At 42.3% G+C, this 15,426-nt stretch overlaps 1 protein-coding gene across 5 annotated transcripts in view; it reads right to left on the bottom strand.

The window, feature by feature from the left end:
• Positions 1 to 665: 665 nt before the first annotated feature.
• POC1A (POC1 centriolar protein A) overlaps positions 666 to 15,426 on the bottom strand; it is a 62,276-nt gene continuing 47,515 nt past the window's right edge. For 4 of the 5 annotated variants that reach the window (XM_087744017.1, XM_087744019.1, XM_087744021.1 and 1 more), the window contains 2 exons: positions 14,084 to 14,224; positions 666 to 951 (listed from right to left, as the gene is read on the bottom strand). In XM_087744017.1, the coding sequence (XP_087600143.1) occupies positions 853 to 951; positions 14,084 to 14,224 (240 nt within the window). In that variant the 3' untranslated portion in view covers positions 666 to 852. The other variant, XM_087744018.1, reaches the window with a different exon arrangement.

Below are 15,426 nucleotides of genomic sequence, written 5' to 3'. Positions count from 1 at the left end.
ACTGTGGAAACATCTGCAAAATGACCGAAAATTAAGGGCAGTCTGGTGTGAGAAGAGGGAAGTTCCACGATGGAGTAAATGTTCTGCTATTTGGTTGCCTTTCCTCTCCCTCTACCATGCCTTTAATTTAAGAAGCAAAGACAAAGACAAAGCAAAACCCGCCTGGAATCCACCCTGCATCTGACCCACCAGGGCCTCTCTTCCAGCCTCAAGCAATTGTTTTTTTCACACGTTGCACAAGGGAGCAGGTTAAATCCTACCATTGGATTTAATCACCTCTGTGCAAACACCATCCAGGGTCTGAACTGCTCTTTATCACGTTTGCCAGACACCACCTGGGACTCGAGTGAGACAGACCCTTCTCCAGGTGCCGGTTGCGCTGGGACCTCACCTGCTCACTATGGTCTGAGAACAGAGGTGAACTCCCACTGTCTGAAATACCCCGGGGAGCTCTTTGCTTGTCACCTATAGCCAGCACACACCTCAGCAACAAATCCAATACAGCCCGCACCAGACATCTGGCAACTCCAAGATGCTTAAACGTTTTAAAACTAACTCAGCAGCACCAAGGGTGGGAGAGATAAAACCTTCCTAGTTAGTACTCAGACCACATGCTGGCTGCTATATCTCTGGAAAACACAGGAGATCACAATCATTATCCACACTTATGAATAAAATATTCCTTTTATTTTACTAAAGTAACAAAGCATATTTACAGATACAATAACTGTACATTCAAATTGAAAAATAGATTGCGCTCAAAATCATTAAAGCAAGTCACATACAGTCTGTTAGGAACACAAACAACCTCAAACCTCCCAACATCTTCGGCTCCCATCTTCTCCTAGGAAATCAGCTCATTTTGTTCTGAATGATTTTCTGCTGATTCTCAAGACATTCCTTCAGCTTGTCTTCAGTGAGCGTCAGCCTCTGCTCAAGGATGGAAACGGTCTGCAAAACAAAACGAAAGCTGCGGTTGAGCTGCTCACAAAGACAAGCTATGTACTGTACTCTCCGTGGGTAATAAAATCCTAAACCTACGGGAGTATTTTGAGGTATTTCAGGGCTGTAACTCCAGTATCAGCATTTTAGCAGGACTGAGCCCCACACGACTTCAGAAAGGAGCAACAGATGCTGGTGGGCACAAAGCTCTCCTGCAGACAATGCCAAGCACCCGTTTCGGCACTCAGTGCTTTCAGATTGGGCTCTGCATTTCCTTTGATGGACAGGTTCTGTCCTTCCACATCCGTGAGCCCCCAGACACTCTTCTGCTAATGAGAGACAGAGGTTTTGAACAGTTTTGCCCAGTTTCAGCTTTGATTTTGCCCCTCTGCTTCTGACTCTTTCCTCCCTTCTCTGAAGGCCGTTGGTTTGCTGCAATTAAAACACACAAAACTTGCTGGACAAGCACGATGACAAGCAAGAAAACCCTCCAGCGTAAGGCAGCGCAACAGGCGATGGAGGGGAATTGAAACCCAAAGTGGCAATATCTACCTCAACATGATGCCTCAATACTTCTGTGTAATCCACTTAGCCCACAAAGGATTGTTATATCTTTCTCCTCAAGCTGAAGTCATCATGTACAGGATGCACAGGAAGAACATTTTAACCACGTGGCAATAAAAGCCTCCGCTGAAAACCTTTTATTGATCACTCCGAGGTAATCAAGGGACCTAGCTATGCAGAACCGTTTTCAGCTTCCAAAGACAACGGAATGGATGATAATAGGCGGTGATGATTTAATGCTTTAATATCCATAAACTTATCGGCAACAATCAATAGCTTCACATTTTGAGCATTTTTACTGCATAAATAACATCCTCCGTTAAAAACAAAGGATGTTCAGAACCTTGGACTTCAATAAAGTAATTCAAATAAACTTGGACAACCGCTGTTTGTATAGAAGTTATACATAGAAAGCCTTTTAATAGCACATTTCATAAGCACATCTCTAAGTGCCTGACAAAAGAAAGCAGGTCTCATTATCCCCATTTTACAGCTGGGGAAACTAAAGCACAAAGAGAGGAAATAGCTTGGCTAAGGCCACTCGAGTAACTAGGAAAAGTCTCCTGTAAAGTGATTTGGGGAATGAGACAGATGGCGGGGGGGAAGAGAAAACAGATGTAGTAAAAACACCACCAAGCACTATGGCAAAGCCACCTCACAAGACTGCTTATCGACAAGGTCAGAAGGGGCTGTGCATTATGGCATTTGCCCTAATGCCACCTTTTTTTTCTCCTCCCCGAACATAGTTCACAGTTTATTTCTACTACGCATGCGCCACTGACCTGTGGCGAGGCAGAAGAGCTAACTCCTGCTGCCTAATGCAGCATTCCTGCAACTGTAGAAAGCTTCACCTGAAAGAAAAAAAACCCTGCATTGCTTAAATATTCCCCCGGGCTACAGCACTAGCTTCATTTAAGGTTTTTCCTCCTCTGTTGCCACCCCTTTGAGGCACAAGAACTGCAGTACACAGAGAACCAGAAGAAAAGTTGTGGAGCCAGCAGGTAATATCCCAGGTGCCCCAGAGCCTGCAGGAGCCCTCCCGTCTATTCAAAGGAGAGAGGTTTTCATCTTTTTCGTATCCAGCCATGCTATTGCCTAGTGGCTGTCTTACAGAGGTCAGGAGTAAAGCTGCTCAGGGCAGAACACAGCAGGCTGAATGTCTACCAGGGGTTTACAGCAAAGATCTTACCCTGCAAGCAACCAGACAGAGAATGAAAAGCAGTAGGGATCCTGGCTTTTCCATTTAAAAAAGAAGAACTAGTAACTCAACTCAGTTAAAAAAGAAGGGGGGGGTGTCAAACATTGCATCAAATTTCCTTTAGAAATATAATCAACTAAATTTGTGTCCTGGTCACACTACCCCACTATAAGCAAAGCCCCAGATTACTTGTGGTTCCTGCATCCCACGATTTACTGTCACCACAATCCTGCCGATACGAGTTAAGCGCTGTTACGTGCGGCACCATGAGACGAAGTGCAAATAAAGCAGATTTCAGAAAGTGTTGAATTTGTGAAAAAGCTGTAGGGAAAATGTTTATTGGAATGGAAATTGCATGTAAGTATAAGCAGAAAGCTTGTAGCGAGTATTTTTTGGAAACTAAAAGTGGAAAAGTAGCAGTCAGAAATGAAATCCAGGAAGTCCAAAGTAGGAACTGATGACTACAGTCCATTTAGACTAGAATATATGACGCCCGAAATACACAGGGCACCTGACATCCTAGGAAGGTAAGGGAAAGCACAAACACTGCCCACCTGCTATTACTGCTATGCTGTAACTTAGGCATAAAAGAAAAGTTCCTTTATGAGCAGCTGACAGAGTTTTACAATATTTCCATGTTGCTATTTATAAAGCCAGTCCTTGTTGGTAGGCAAATTAAACTGCACCCATTCAACTGCTGCAAGTTTTTGCTATTGCTTTTCAGAAGATAATGAACCAACAATTAAGCCAAGGAGGAAAACACCATTAGCCAGATGCAGTGAGGGTTCACTAGAGCCAGGGTTGCACTCAAGCCCTGTGGCAGGATCCGGGCTCCCTGTTGTGTCAGGAGCACAGTACATGTCTCCATTACGCACCAGGGAGTTAAATGCTGGATAATTTATTAAAGTCTTGGCTCAAATTGGCAGAAGACAGCTTAGGCTTAAACAAGAAGAAAGATCAACCTATTTATTTTTTTAAGGAGTATTTCTGACATTAGAGTAATATACTGAGCATTACTATGGACACCAGAGCAGAACATGGAATTTTTCCACACAAAAGAAAACTTACTTAAATCACTTCTACCAACACTTCCAGCAACATTTGTCTTCATTCATCTTCATAGACTTAGCCTAGTAAAAAACCTGCTCTTCTCTTCGAAAACATTAATGAGAAACCATGTAGGAAAAAAAAGTTGCATCCTATTTACTTTCAGTTATGGGGAATATTCAGCTCCATTCTCCCCCTGGACACCTAAACTGAAGCACTTAATCATCACGCTTGCTTACTTGATGACAACTCCCCTATGATATTCCTCCATGCTCCTTTTACTCCCTCAACCCAAATAATAATAGTGATTTGTGATGCTGTTTCCAAGCGCCAGCCCTGCAACAGTTCCAGCTTTCATCAGCATCTTTTCCTTAGTCCATGTTAAACATTTCCCTGTCTGATTAAGTAGCAGAGGCAGTTTAAGAACTGCTAGCCTCAGGGTTGAGGTTTTCGCAATGGCCCTGGAAGGGCAATCATCAGCCCTGCCTCTTTTGAGGACTGCAGGTAAGGAGAACAAGGTGCTAACTGAATGCCAACAGAAACCAGTTCCACAACTGCCAAAGGAAACCTGAAGAGCAGAGTCCAGAGCAAGCACAGGCCCCCAGCAACCCTCCAGAGCAATGGTGGGAGCCCCTGCAGTAGCCAGGAGAGGGAGATCGCCCTAGACAGATGGCTGCTCATTAACTGAAGCAGTACTTAACCTGGAGCTGGGGGTAAAGCAGGCAAGAGCACAGAAATGATGGAATAGTGTTAGGCTCACCCTACTAAGGGATGGCTGCCCTGCAAGCAAAAAGGTGCAGCTCCGGCCCTACAAGCAGCACACGGGTTTTTTGGTATGCAACTCACACCAGCTTTGATCAAGTTAGCACACACAATAGCATGGGGGACATAACACTGCTCTGGTTGATCACTGGTAATTGTGGGACCCCCCAAAAAAATACATATATTGATAAAAGTTACTCAGATCAGGTAACAACAGCTTGGCTGAGCCTACAAGGGATATGATCCTGCACACTGACTGCAAAGTAGATGCGCTCTTGGCTATGTGCAGGCAAATTATTACACTTGCACTTCTATTCAATTTGGAAAGAGTGGCTGGAGAGCTGCCCAAAGGAAAAGGACCTGGGGGTGTTGGTCAACAGCCAGCTGAATACGAGCCAGCAGCGTGCCCAGGTGGCCAAGAAGGCCCATAGCATCCTGGCTTGTATCAGGAATAGTGTGGCCAGCAGGACCAGAGAGGAGATAGTGCCCCTGTACTCGGCACTGGTGAGGCTGCACCTCGAGTACTGTGTTCAGTTTTGGGCCCCTCACTACAAGAAGGACACTGAGGTGCTGGAGCATGTCCAAAGAAGGACAACGAAGCTGGTGAAGGGTCTGGAGCACAAGTCCTGTGAGGAGCAGCTGAGGAGACTGGGGTTGTTTAGCCTGGAGAAAAGGAGGCTGAGGGGAGACCTTATTGCTCTCTACAACTACCTGAAAGGAGGTTGTAGTGAGGTGGGGGTCGGTCTCTTCTCCCTACTAACAAGTGATAGGACAAGAGGAAACGGCCTCAAGTTGCACTAGGGGAGGTTTAGATTGGATATTGGGAAAAAATTCTTCACCAAAAGAGTTATCAAGCATTGGATCAGGCTGCCCAGGGAAGTGGTTGAGTCCCCATCCCTGGAGGTATGTAAAAAACAGGTAGATGTGGTGCTTAGGGACATGGTTTGGTGGTAGACTTGGCAGTGCTAGGTTAACGATTGGACTTGATGATCTTAAAGGTCTTTTCCAACCTAAATGATACTATGATTCTATTCCTGTCATCATTTCATAACAAACAACCTCTCTCCATTGATGTTGAAGGACGTAGAAGTAGTTTCCTAACTTTACTTAAATAAAAAGATTCTTCAAAGTTTGCTCCACTAGTTTTTCTAAGCATATGCTAAAAAAGATTTTGCAGGGCACTAACATATCAAATAGCCCAAGAAAAAAACATTACTTCTACCTCTTCCGATTCTTCTTTCCCATCTGACATGTTAATTTATGAAGACAGCATTTTCTTTTCTATTTATCAGAAAATGCACCTGCAAAAGAACATGGGACAAATGCAGAAGCTTTTAAGTTTCCATGCACTCAGCTTCCCCACTCCACTGTGCTGGTACAAGGAGAGACTTAGGGGTGCCTTTCAAGAGGCACTATAGTCAATGAAGATTACAGATGGCCCACAGATTGGCAGAATGAGACTTGTGAAATCTGACGTGGAGTTGCAGACTTAAGAGCTCTGCCCTCTGTAACAAGCAAGGCCAACGCTGGTTTGTTTTCAAAGAGCTAGATACCCTCCTATAACTTCTTATGGTTGTCCCTAAAAATGGTCATTTCAGAGCCAATTTCAGTCCTAAACATAGCCAAGAAGTACAGCAAGTAAACTGCATCATAAAAATGCTGCCTTAGCATCCAAGGGTCCCTCCTTGGCAAGTGCTAATGAGTGGGTTCACAGGTACCTACATACCTCTAGGGCACAAATTCATGACACCTGGACCACAGACTGACACACAGCATTGAGAAGACCCATTGGCACTATACTGGAAAAGTAAAAAAGTCTTGCAAGAAAGGAGTACAGTTGCCAACCTTCAAATGCACCGGTTAAAGTGAATAATATCAACAGGAAGAGACCCCAGTTATTGTATGCGGATCACTAAAATGGTACCTCCAACACCCACTAAATACATTCCTGAGCATATATGCAGTCCTATGCGGAGGCAGAATTAGCAAATATCCAGGTAAACTAAGCTTGGGAGCCCTTTCTCTAAACTAATGCAATGAGTGAAACAAACTAGGATAGGAAGGGCTTGCACCAGGGTAGCCCTACCTACCTTCTACAGGGGAAAAAAAAATAAAAAATTAACTCCTTCCACCAATGACAGTTTAATACCAAACTTCAGCTGCAAGATTAAAAGGCTCATGGGAGAACTTGTGCAGCAAAAGTCACTCTCAGGTTCAAGCATGAACCTGTCTGGTAAGAAGCAGCCTTTCCTCCTATTGTACTAATTTTTGCCCTGACTTGCTGTCAGCCTCCCTTCGACCTCAGCCACTGCATCCAGTGATACTCAAAGCAGACCCCTGCTAGCAGTAAGCATGCTTAAAGCAAGCTAGGCTGCCCTCCTCATGTGCAAGTTATATCTTAACACTGTTTTGAGATGGGACCCGAAACAGCTACCAACATTCAGTATGCTCTGAAGCATTTTCAGCGAAAGCTGGCAGTTCAGACTAACCAAGGAAGTAAGCCTCATATCTGAGAGTGTAACAAGGTATGAAGCCTTCACAGTTATTACCACTTCATGTAGCAAACAAATGCATGCAAGGCTCTTTGCATGCCAGGACTAGCCTTACTCTAATGGTCAAAGCCTTAATATCAGAGACTGAATACACAATTAAGGTGTTTTCTGTTTTGTTTTGGGGTTTTTTTCTGTTTTTTGGGTTGTTTTTTTTTTTTTTTTAAATGTGAAATGATTTCTAAAGAAATGATAGCTTCTCATCTGCTCAGACTAAAAAGATCTGCTACCCCAGAGACATTTTAAATAAGTTCTGTAGCTCCTCACCATCTCAAACACTAGCACTAACCTGGTCTCAATCAGGATCCCTACGTTGGGCTCCAGATCTACTCAAGAAGTCATGTGGCTAAACAACCTCAACGTCTGTTCTCTAGTGCAGGGCACAAGAACTCATAGTTGCACCAGCTCTCTTCAGGCAACAGTCAACACGTGCTATTCACAATACTTGAAGAGTAAAGAATTTTTTATATTTAGCAGTCCAAAGCACTACAAGAAGGAAGTGGGTACTTATAAAATTTGAAACCAGTATTGCTCAGCTAACCCCTCCTTCTTATTACTGTGAGGGTGGTGAGACATTGGAACAGGTTGCCCAGAGAAGTTGTGGATGCCCCATCCCTGGAAGTGTTCAAGGCCAGGCTGGATGAGGCTTTAAGCAATCTGATCTAGCGGAAGGTATCCCTGCCCGTGGCAGCAGGGCTAGAACTAGATGATCTTTAAGGTCCCTTCCAACCCAAACCATTCTATGATTATCAGCTGCCATCTCTCCTTCCATCTCCCAGTACACTCCACTTTCTGCAGATGCTTGACTCACAGTTAACCAACCCTTTAACTAAATTATAGGAGCAACTTCGGTCTACTGCATGAGTCTACTGCAGCAACAGCAATGAGTTATCACTTGCAGTGCTCATTTTGCTTTTTACAGTAGGAAAACCGTACAAGAGTACCCGAAAATTCTAGTATCGTCTACTTTGCCAGACCAAGCAGCATGGGCAGTACCAGTATCACAGTGACCAAAGGGACCTTGAAGGACAGAAAAGGATGTCCTTTGTATTAAAATCAATCCTAGCCACAAAGAAGATGAGCCACAGGCTCTGCCAGTTTCTTCCGCACAGTGCGGGGACACAAGGCAAACAAGCCATCTGTAACTGAGCCTTTCCATTTACAGCCCTCCTACTAAAAATGTTTCATCACGCATTGCTGTTGCTTCAGTCTTGACAGTTGATCAGCCAAACCTAAACTGATGGCACTTGCATCGGATCCTGCAAGTTTCTGGAAGGGAATGGCTGCAAGCTTCTGTGCAGGTACAAGCAGCTTCCTTGGTGCAGAGCTCCTAGACCTCTGGGGCTAGACCAGCACAGCAAAAGGAGCCAGGAGATTTCAAGTTTCACCACACAGTATGAAAACACAGTCAGTTATGCTGAGCTACAACAAAGTATCCGACCATGTACCATGAGAGCAACTGTACAATATAGGGGTTAGAACCCCAAATGACAAGAGGTCTCCCCCAACCACAAAGACTCCCCATATCCTTCCCCTGCCACCCAATCTACCTCTGAAAGGATGCAAATCACTCAGCTAAATTAACCCAGCTGCTGGTACCCAATGGCTGAATAACAATTTATATTAATCTTCAAAGTCTGCTTGTGAAAACAAATTGTGGGAGGTGTTTAGTATTCCTCCCCACTGAAGGATAATGGAAGGTGAAAGTCCTGTGGTTCTCCAGGGAGATGATCAGCACTTTTGAGAAGCCATCCTTTAGACAGTGTCCTGCTAATACAGCAATATTCCTAGGAGTGCATTTAATTTAGGCAGTCTTAGAAAAAAGAAAAATATATTTGCATTGAGACTTAGAGATTTTGTAACAAGCATATTTTGGAAGTGAATTTCAGAAAGAAGTACCTCTGATATTATACAGAGGACTGGCAAGAACTGAGGTACTTCATTTGTTTTGAGTGAGAGATCAAAGCTACTGCATCTCCAAGAGATGGTTTTGACTCCTCAGAAATAGCCTCTATGTCCTTTAAATTAAGACTTAAAAACCAAGCTCATCTGGCATTTCACAGATTTTTCAGATGGGAATTTTTTTAGTTAGTGTTTTGGATTTCAAACCATTTCTTTTGGAATAAAAACTGCTTGCCGTTTTTCTCCTATCTGTTGGGTCTGCCTGCAGCCAGTGGGTGTTCAGTCTTGAGAGCAACACAGAAACCAAGACATTTGCACTAGGCAGGGGTAGCAGCACTTATGATCACCTCCCCCCCCCCCCCCAAAAAAACCCCTTTCTTCTTGACTTGTAAGTACTTGAAGTCATAAAAGCATTTATTTTACACTAAACCAGTTGCTTAATCTACATTCAATACCTCTCAGAAGAGAGGGGCCACATTCATTCCTCACCAAACACAGGCTTTGGGGACCACATCTCAAAAAAGGAGTAACAAATTTGTTTTTACTTGTTTTCATTATAAGCATTGCACACAAACATTTTAAGTTTTAATTAAACTGCAACTCACTTGTGTCCAAGTCTTTTTTTATGCTAAATAATTTCATTTAAATAATTCTACTCCTCCCTCCCTCCGCAATCTTTTCTGGAGTGGAATAATCCTTTAATCTCACGTGAGCTAGATTGTCCTTCAGTTCAGGCTTGGATTATTTTCCAGATTTATCAGGTCTTCTCCATTTCACTGTGTTGCTTTCTCCCAGCTTCAATGTAAGCTTAGTTTGGGGAAGTATATAAAGCTGTTTCCCGTGGGTGGATTATCGCAGCTATTTATGAAGTTTTATGCTAACCTGATTCTGAACTCTTAATTTGGAGCAGGCATTTTCCTTCCCACATAAAACCAGAAGCTTTTGCCTCAGTGCCCATTGCCCACCAGTGCTACAGATTAATAGTGAACATGGCCGCTGCAGGTGTTTGGAGCGAGGGCAAGAGTATACAAACTTTCTGAAGATGATCATTGCAAATGCAAGCTTTCCACTGCAGCCAAGATGGTTACTCACAGCTGATCATCTTTCAGAAGTGCTGTTCAGCTGCAAGTGCAGAAAATGCATTTGAACCAAGTAAACTCTTAGTATCTGCTCCATTTTTGTTTCAGCCAAAACACACCTTTTGGTTCCAGGAAGTTATCCAAGAGATAAAATCACTTCATTTTCCCCTTAAACTTTATTATTCAGCCCACCTCTTCAGATAGGCACTGAGATACTGAGATCCAGACTTCAATTAAAAAAAAAAATTATAAACATTTTGCATTTTCCTCCTTTTCACATCTCAAATGCCAGTAAAGAACAGGATTTTTAACCATTGTGACACTGACAAGATACTAAGCTGCAGGAAAGTGAGGAGCAAAGCATCTATATCATATGTTTATTACTCTCATCTTCCTCATTCCTTTGCCAGACATTAATTGCCTGCTTTTCTACAAAGGGGCACCAAGTAATCCAAAACTACTTGAAACAACCGGCTTATGTCTGGGTCTCAACTTCACTCCATCCTTCAAGACAGCAGAATTAAGCATGTGCCACTTTTCTGAAAAAGGCACTCAGACATTAACTTCTTTATTTGCATGTGAAGTATGGCCAAACACAAACCATGTTCAGAAAAAAAAGAAATTAAGACCCTCTCAGGTCACATTAGACCACCTTCTTACAAGTAAAACAAAAGATGTCCTGACAGAGCTCTGGTGAGGAGGAAGAAAGGAATGTTTCATTGAATTAAAGACCAGTTTAAAGAAAGATACCAAAACCTTAAAGAATAAAATCATAGCACAAAGTCAACAACATAAAAATGAAGCTTTGTAAATCTGAGGGGGCCGTATCCATTTGCTACAGCAGTTACTGCTAGATGCGGTATACAACAGCCGCTAGCTTCTTCTGATCCATCCTTCTCTAATAAGAACTGAAGTGCCTAACTGAAGGAGCAAGCCTGCTCAAGTGCATCCTGCTGAAGGGGGCACAACGCTTCTACAGCCTCAGTGCTTCTACTTGCAGTCGGTGTCTGGCAGGAAGAGACCTCTTCACGGAATAAAAACAATCCTGCTGTCTCCAAGTCCATGACACCCCACTTTACCTGGAAATCTGTTGTCAACAGAGGGAAGGTATGATAATTGGTGAGCAGTAGACAATGCAGCTTCAAGTGTGCAGCTCGGAACAAAGCTATGCACTGGCAACAGATGACAACCTTCAGCTGATGTCTTACTATTACCTCTTTCAGCAGAAATTGAAAGTATTTTCTCTCCTTCCCACTTTTACATAATACCAGGTTTAGCATGATAAACCTTGAAATGATAGCTACGGAAAAATATTAGGAAAATAAGTTAGGTTTATGTTTGCATAATTTCCCAAGGTAGGTTATCACAACTTTAGGTTTCCCTCACTGGTACATTACATCATGTTAACATGGTGTTGGAGACTTCGACAAGAACAAAGAGCGCAGGAGCTCAAGGTACCACACCAGAAATATACCCAACCTTCCACAAAGCTAAAAAATTATAAATTCTTGAAAAACCCATGGATGGCTATATCAATAGAGGGTTTCTGGAAATATCACAGGGAGTCTGTCCTTTCCCTTCAACTGTATGGCCCTGCTTATGCCATTAGTGTTCTCTTTAAACAAGCACCACTCAGGAATTATAAACCAATGATTTATAACAGAGCACCAGGAGCATCCTCAGCCCTTCTTCAAGAAGGGAAAAATACTGACACCTGTTATGTATTATTTATGAAAGCTTTTTGTTCAGTCTTTGAAGAAGTAGTGGTATCCTCCTTTCACAAAAAGAAGTCAGCAGGCCCAAAGCTGCCATATAAAACACAACGTTGGTTTGAATCTGCTATGTGCGGGGAGCAGCACTCAGTTGTGCTTTGGCAGAAATGGCTAGGAAAGACAACCAACCAAGACAACACCATCAGCCACTGTTTCCATTTCACTTGGATCTCTGCTAGCAATCAGCACACCATGGCTCCTCCCGGTCAACATCTAATTGCACGAAAGAGGGGTAACAGTGGCTCTACCGGTGCTGCATTCCCTTCTCTCTTACAGGCCATCAGCATTGGAAGAAACAAAGTTTAGCTATGCAAGCAGATGCCCTCCAGAGTTACCTTCCACGGCTCCACCTTGCTACCTGCCCGCATCCCTCCCCTTTGAGAAACCTCCTCCCTTGCTCTAGGAATGAGGACTTCTTCCAGGCTCATTTGCTTAAGTTTGTTTGGTGTTGGTTAGTTTCACTGCTAAATATCAAAACCTTGGCATGAAAATGAAGAATTATGAAACCATTTCAACAGTGCGTCAGGAACATCTACTTTTTGTACAAAAGCATTAAAATGGTGTTAATACAAAATACAACATACAAAGATTAGAACCAATGGGAAATTAAGTACTTCAAGGATGGCAAAAAGGCTACAAAAAAGGTAAAAGGTTGCTGAATGCAGAGTTACTCACAGCAGCTTTTTGGTTTTTTACTATAATTGCAGGCCTATTTCCAATTTTATCCTGTAACCTACTAATTTATTCCTCCCCCACTGATCTCAATTTCTCTTTCTGCTAGATTTAAAACAACATTTGGAATTTTGTACAGTTACACAATATCTTTGAGAGAGATGTTTGCATTGCTTACATCTAGTCTAAATCCCACACATACTGTTTACTGCAATATTTGCCTCCTCTAAACACCTATGAAGTTGAAAAGGAGCCATTAAACATCCATCATCAGAAGTGTGGATCTGATTTATGTAATGAAGGATAATGATCACATTCCAAACTTACTAGGGAGACGTAAAAACAGTAATAAAATATTTTGTATATACACTGGGTTGCATTTTACTCACAAACATGAGGGCCCAATGTCAATGCAAGATTTTTTTTCCCCTGCCTCCAGTGTTCAGTGGTTTAGAGATCACAGGAAAAGTGCTTTCTTGCATTTCTGCCAAATGAACTTAAATACCTTTTGGTTTTCACCCTACACTATTTTAGACTGTCCGTGGTCCTGGCATGTTTTTTAATCCCTAAACCAGCCCTACTTCAATCCCCTGATGGGCCCTCCAACCCATTATCGTACACTTTTTGACAAGTACTTCTTCCCAAGAGCAGAGAGCTAACTCAGACTAGTAATCAGTATGTTCAATAACAAGTGTTCAAGACCTGCTTGTTCTTCCTCAGAAACAACACTCATACTCACAGAAAAACCCTCCCACATGGATTTTTCCATCCTATGACCATGGTCTCATCTACAGAAGATCACCAATGTTGACTATCCCATACTTTCTCCCTGCTTCTCACATACCTCAAAAATACACAATGAAGTTTAGCCCCAGACAATGATCAGAAATGGTATTTCCTCACAGGAGCAATGAGCAGCTATTTAGTTAAACAAAAAACAGCTCTATCCCCAAATTCTTATTAAGTAAACACATACTGCGATGATCACCACTAACAGTTGGTACTGTTCAAGCATTGTTTAGTGACTCTGAGGAAGAACTGTATGTTAATGCTTTAGCAAGGAATTAGTTGTTTGCTAGCTGTGGGTGAAAAGCATGCTTCAGAGATGAGGCATAGAAGGGCCCAGACTTGTTGATGGGAGGAGAATACTGCAGAAATTGGACTGTGTAGGTGAATGTCGGGTGGGGGAAAGGAGCAGGATCTGAACAGCATTTACCTATAGACTGCAGTATAATGGAGGAGGGAAGAGAGACAGAGATCATTCATCAAAACAGAGTCCTACTGCCAACCACTCCTTTAGACATCACCTTAGATAAACCTTGGCTAATAGTACAGGATACCAGAGCTGGCTCAGGTAGCTCTGCTGCAGCACAAAGGAATTAGGGGAAGAGCACAGCCTGAGCTGGAAGTCGATATGAGGAAGCTGACTGAGATAAGCCAGCAAGCAGATGAAGACAGATTTATCAAAAAAAACCTACTAAAAAGCAGAGGTTTTGAACTAGCCACACTTTTATTCTATAAAACTATTGCAAAATATTCCCAGTTCTTCCAGTCAGAAGTACCTTTTATATCGCAAAATTAAAGAGCAAACCATACCTGAGTCAGAACATCCAGCTGTCCCATAATATGCTCCAAGGTATTGGCGAGATTGGTCTCCTCCTCTTGCTGTTCATGGTTCCTACCAGCATCCTGAGTTTTTGTTTTCTTAAGATGAACACCAGAATCCATTTCTGATTGCTAGAAAAATAAACACACAATCTGCTATTGCAATGCAAACAACTGGAGAAGGATTGCTGTTTCATGGAGGGTAAACAGTAAAGAAGAGTTTATGTTGGGACAGTCTGCGCTATTAAAAATGGGCAAAAGAGAACAGGAATTGTTCTTGCCACAGCTGGAAAAGGAAAAGCTGCTACAGATTTGTCTTGTCCCTCAGGTGGAGGTTTTTTTTTTTTTGTGTGTGTTTTTAAACTTTTATCGGGAAAGGCAAACCCTAGATAACAATCTTGAAGCAATCCTGCAAGGTTCAAGTTTTGTATGTGCAAAGAGCTTTGGTATGCTCATGTGGTACACAGCCATAGACTGTACAGGTAAATGAAGACTTCCTGGAGCCACATGGAAGTACTACATCCCAATTATAAGAATTAAGCAAGCTACCCTGAGAAGAGTCCAATTATTTCCCTCTAACAGTGCCGTAAACACCTCTCTCCATGTTTGGTAGTTTTAAGAAGGCAAGGATGCAGTACTGTAGTTAAGTTCAGCAAAAACAAGATGTTCCAATATGCATTAAAACAGACAGTTTTGATTTAGTCATTTTCGGTTTGTTTATATCTTGAACTGGTTTTCCCTCCTGGATGAGGTTAAGAACAAGTTTACTTTGAAGTTTCAATTTCAACTGTTTTAGTTATGCAAGCTTGAATATTTCATTCAGAATAAATTAAGTTTTAAAAGCACAAATAGATCTTTACTAGAGAACTTATTCGTCTTTCCTTCTCTTTCGAAATGGTATCTTTCTTCTAGAACAAACATTATTTGCATTATTTATCTGCATTACTGCCAGTAGAAGAAGTTGAGAGACGTTTATCTAACTAAACAAGGTAGCCAACTGATTAAGCAATTGCAGACTTAAGTTTCTCAATTTACACTAACAAACAAGATTTGAATCTAGAGCCAAAATCACAGCACTCAAAACATAGTTCTCCATGGCCTGATGCCTGGTGCAGCCTCATCCTATGCATTTATTACTCACATAAATGACCGAAGTTTGCAAATCAACAAAGCAGCAAGGAATTCTGACAGATTGAAAAATGGTCTTTAAGCTCTCCCCTATATACTTCTTCTAAGCAAGATATGAAGAGTTGCTTCCATCTCTTCTCTCATACACACTACTATGAATGCATTCCTCATCAGCGCTGTATTAATTTACCTGCTCATCTCTATTT

This window comes from Nipponia nippon, unplaced genomic scaffold (assembly GCF_047370975.1).
Source record: "Nipponia nippon isolate SJK-2023a ecotype South Korea unplaced genomic scaffold, ASM4737097v1 scaffold_9, whole genome shotgun sequence".
NCBI classification, from domain to species: domain Eukaryota; kingdom Metazoa; phylum Chordata; class Aves; order Pelecaniformes; family Threskiornithidae; genus Nipponia; species Nipponia nippon.
This window is presented reverse-complemented; position numbering and strand designations above follow the sequence as displayed.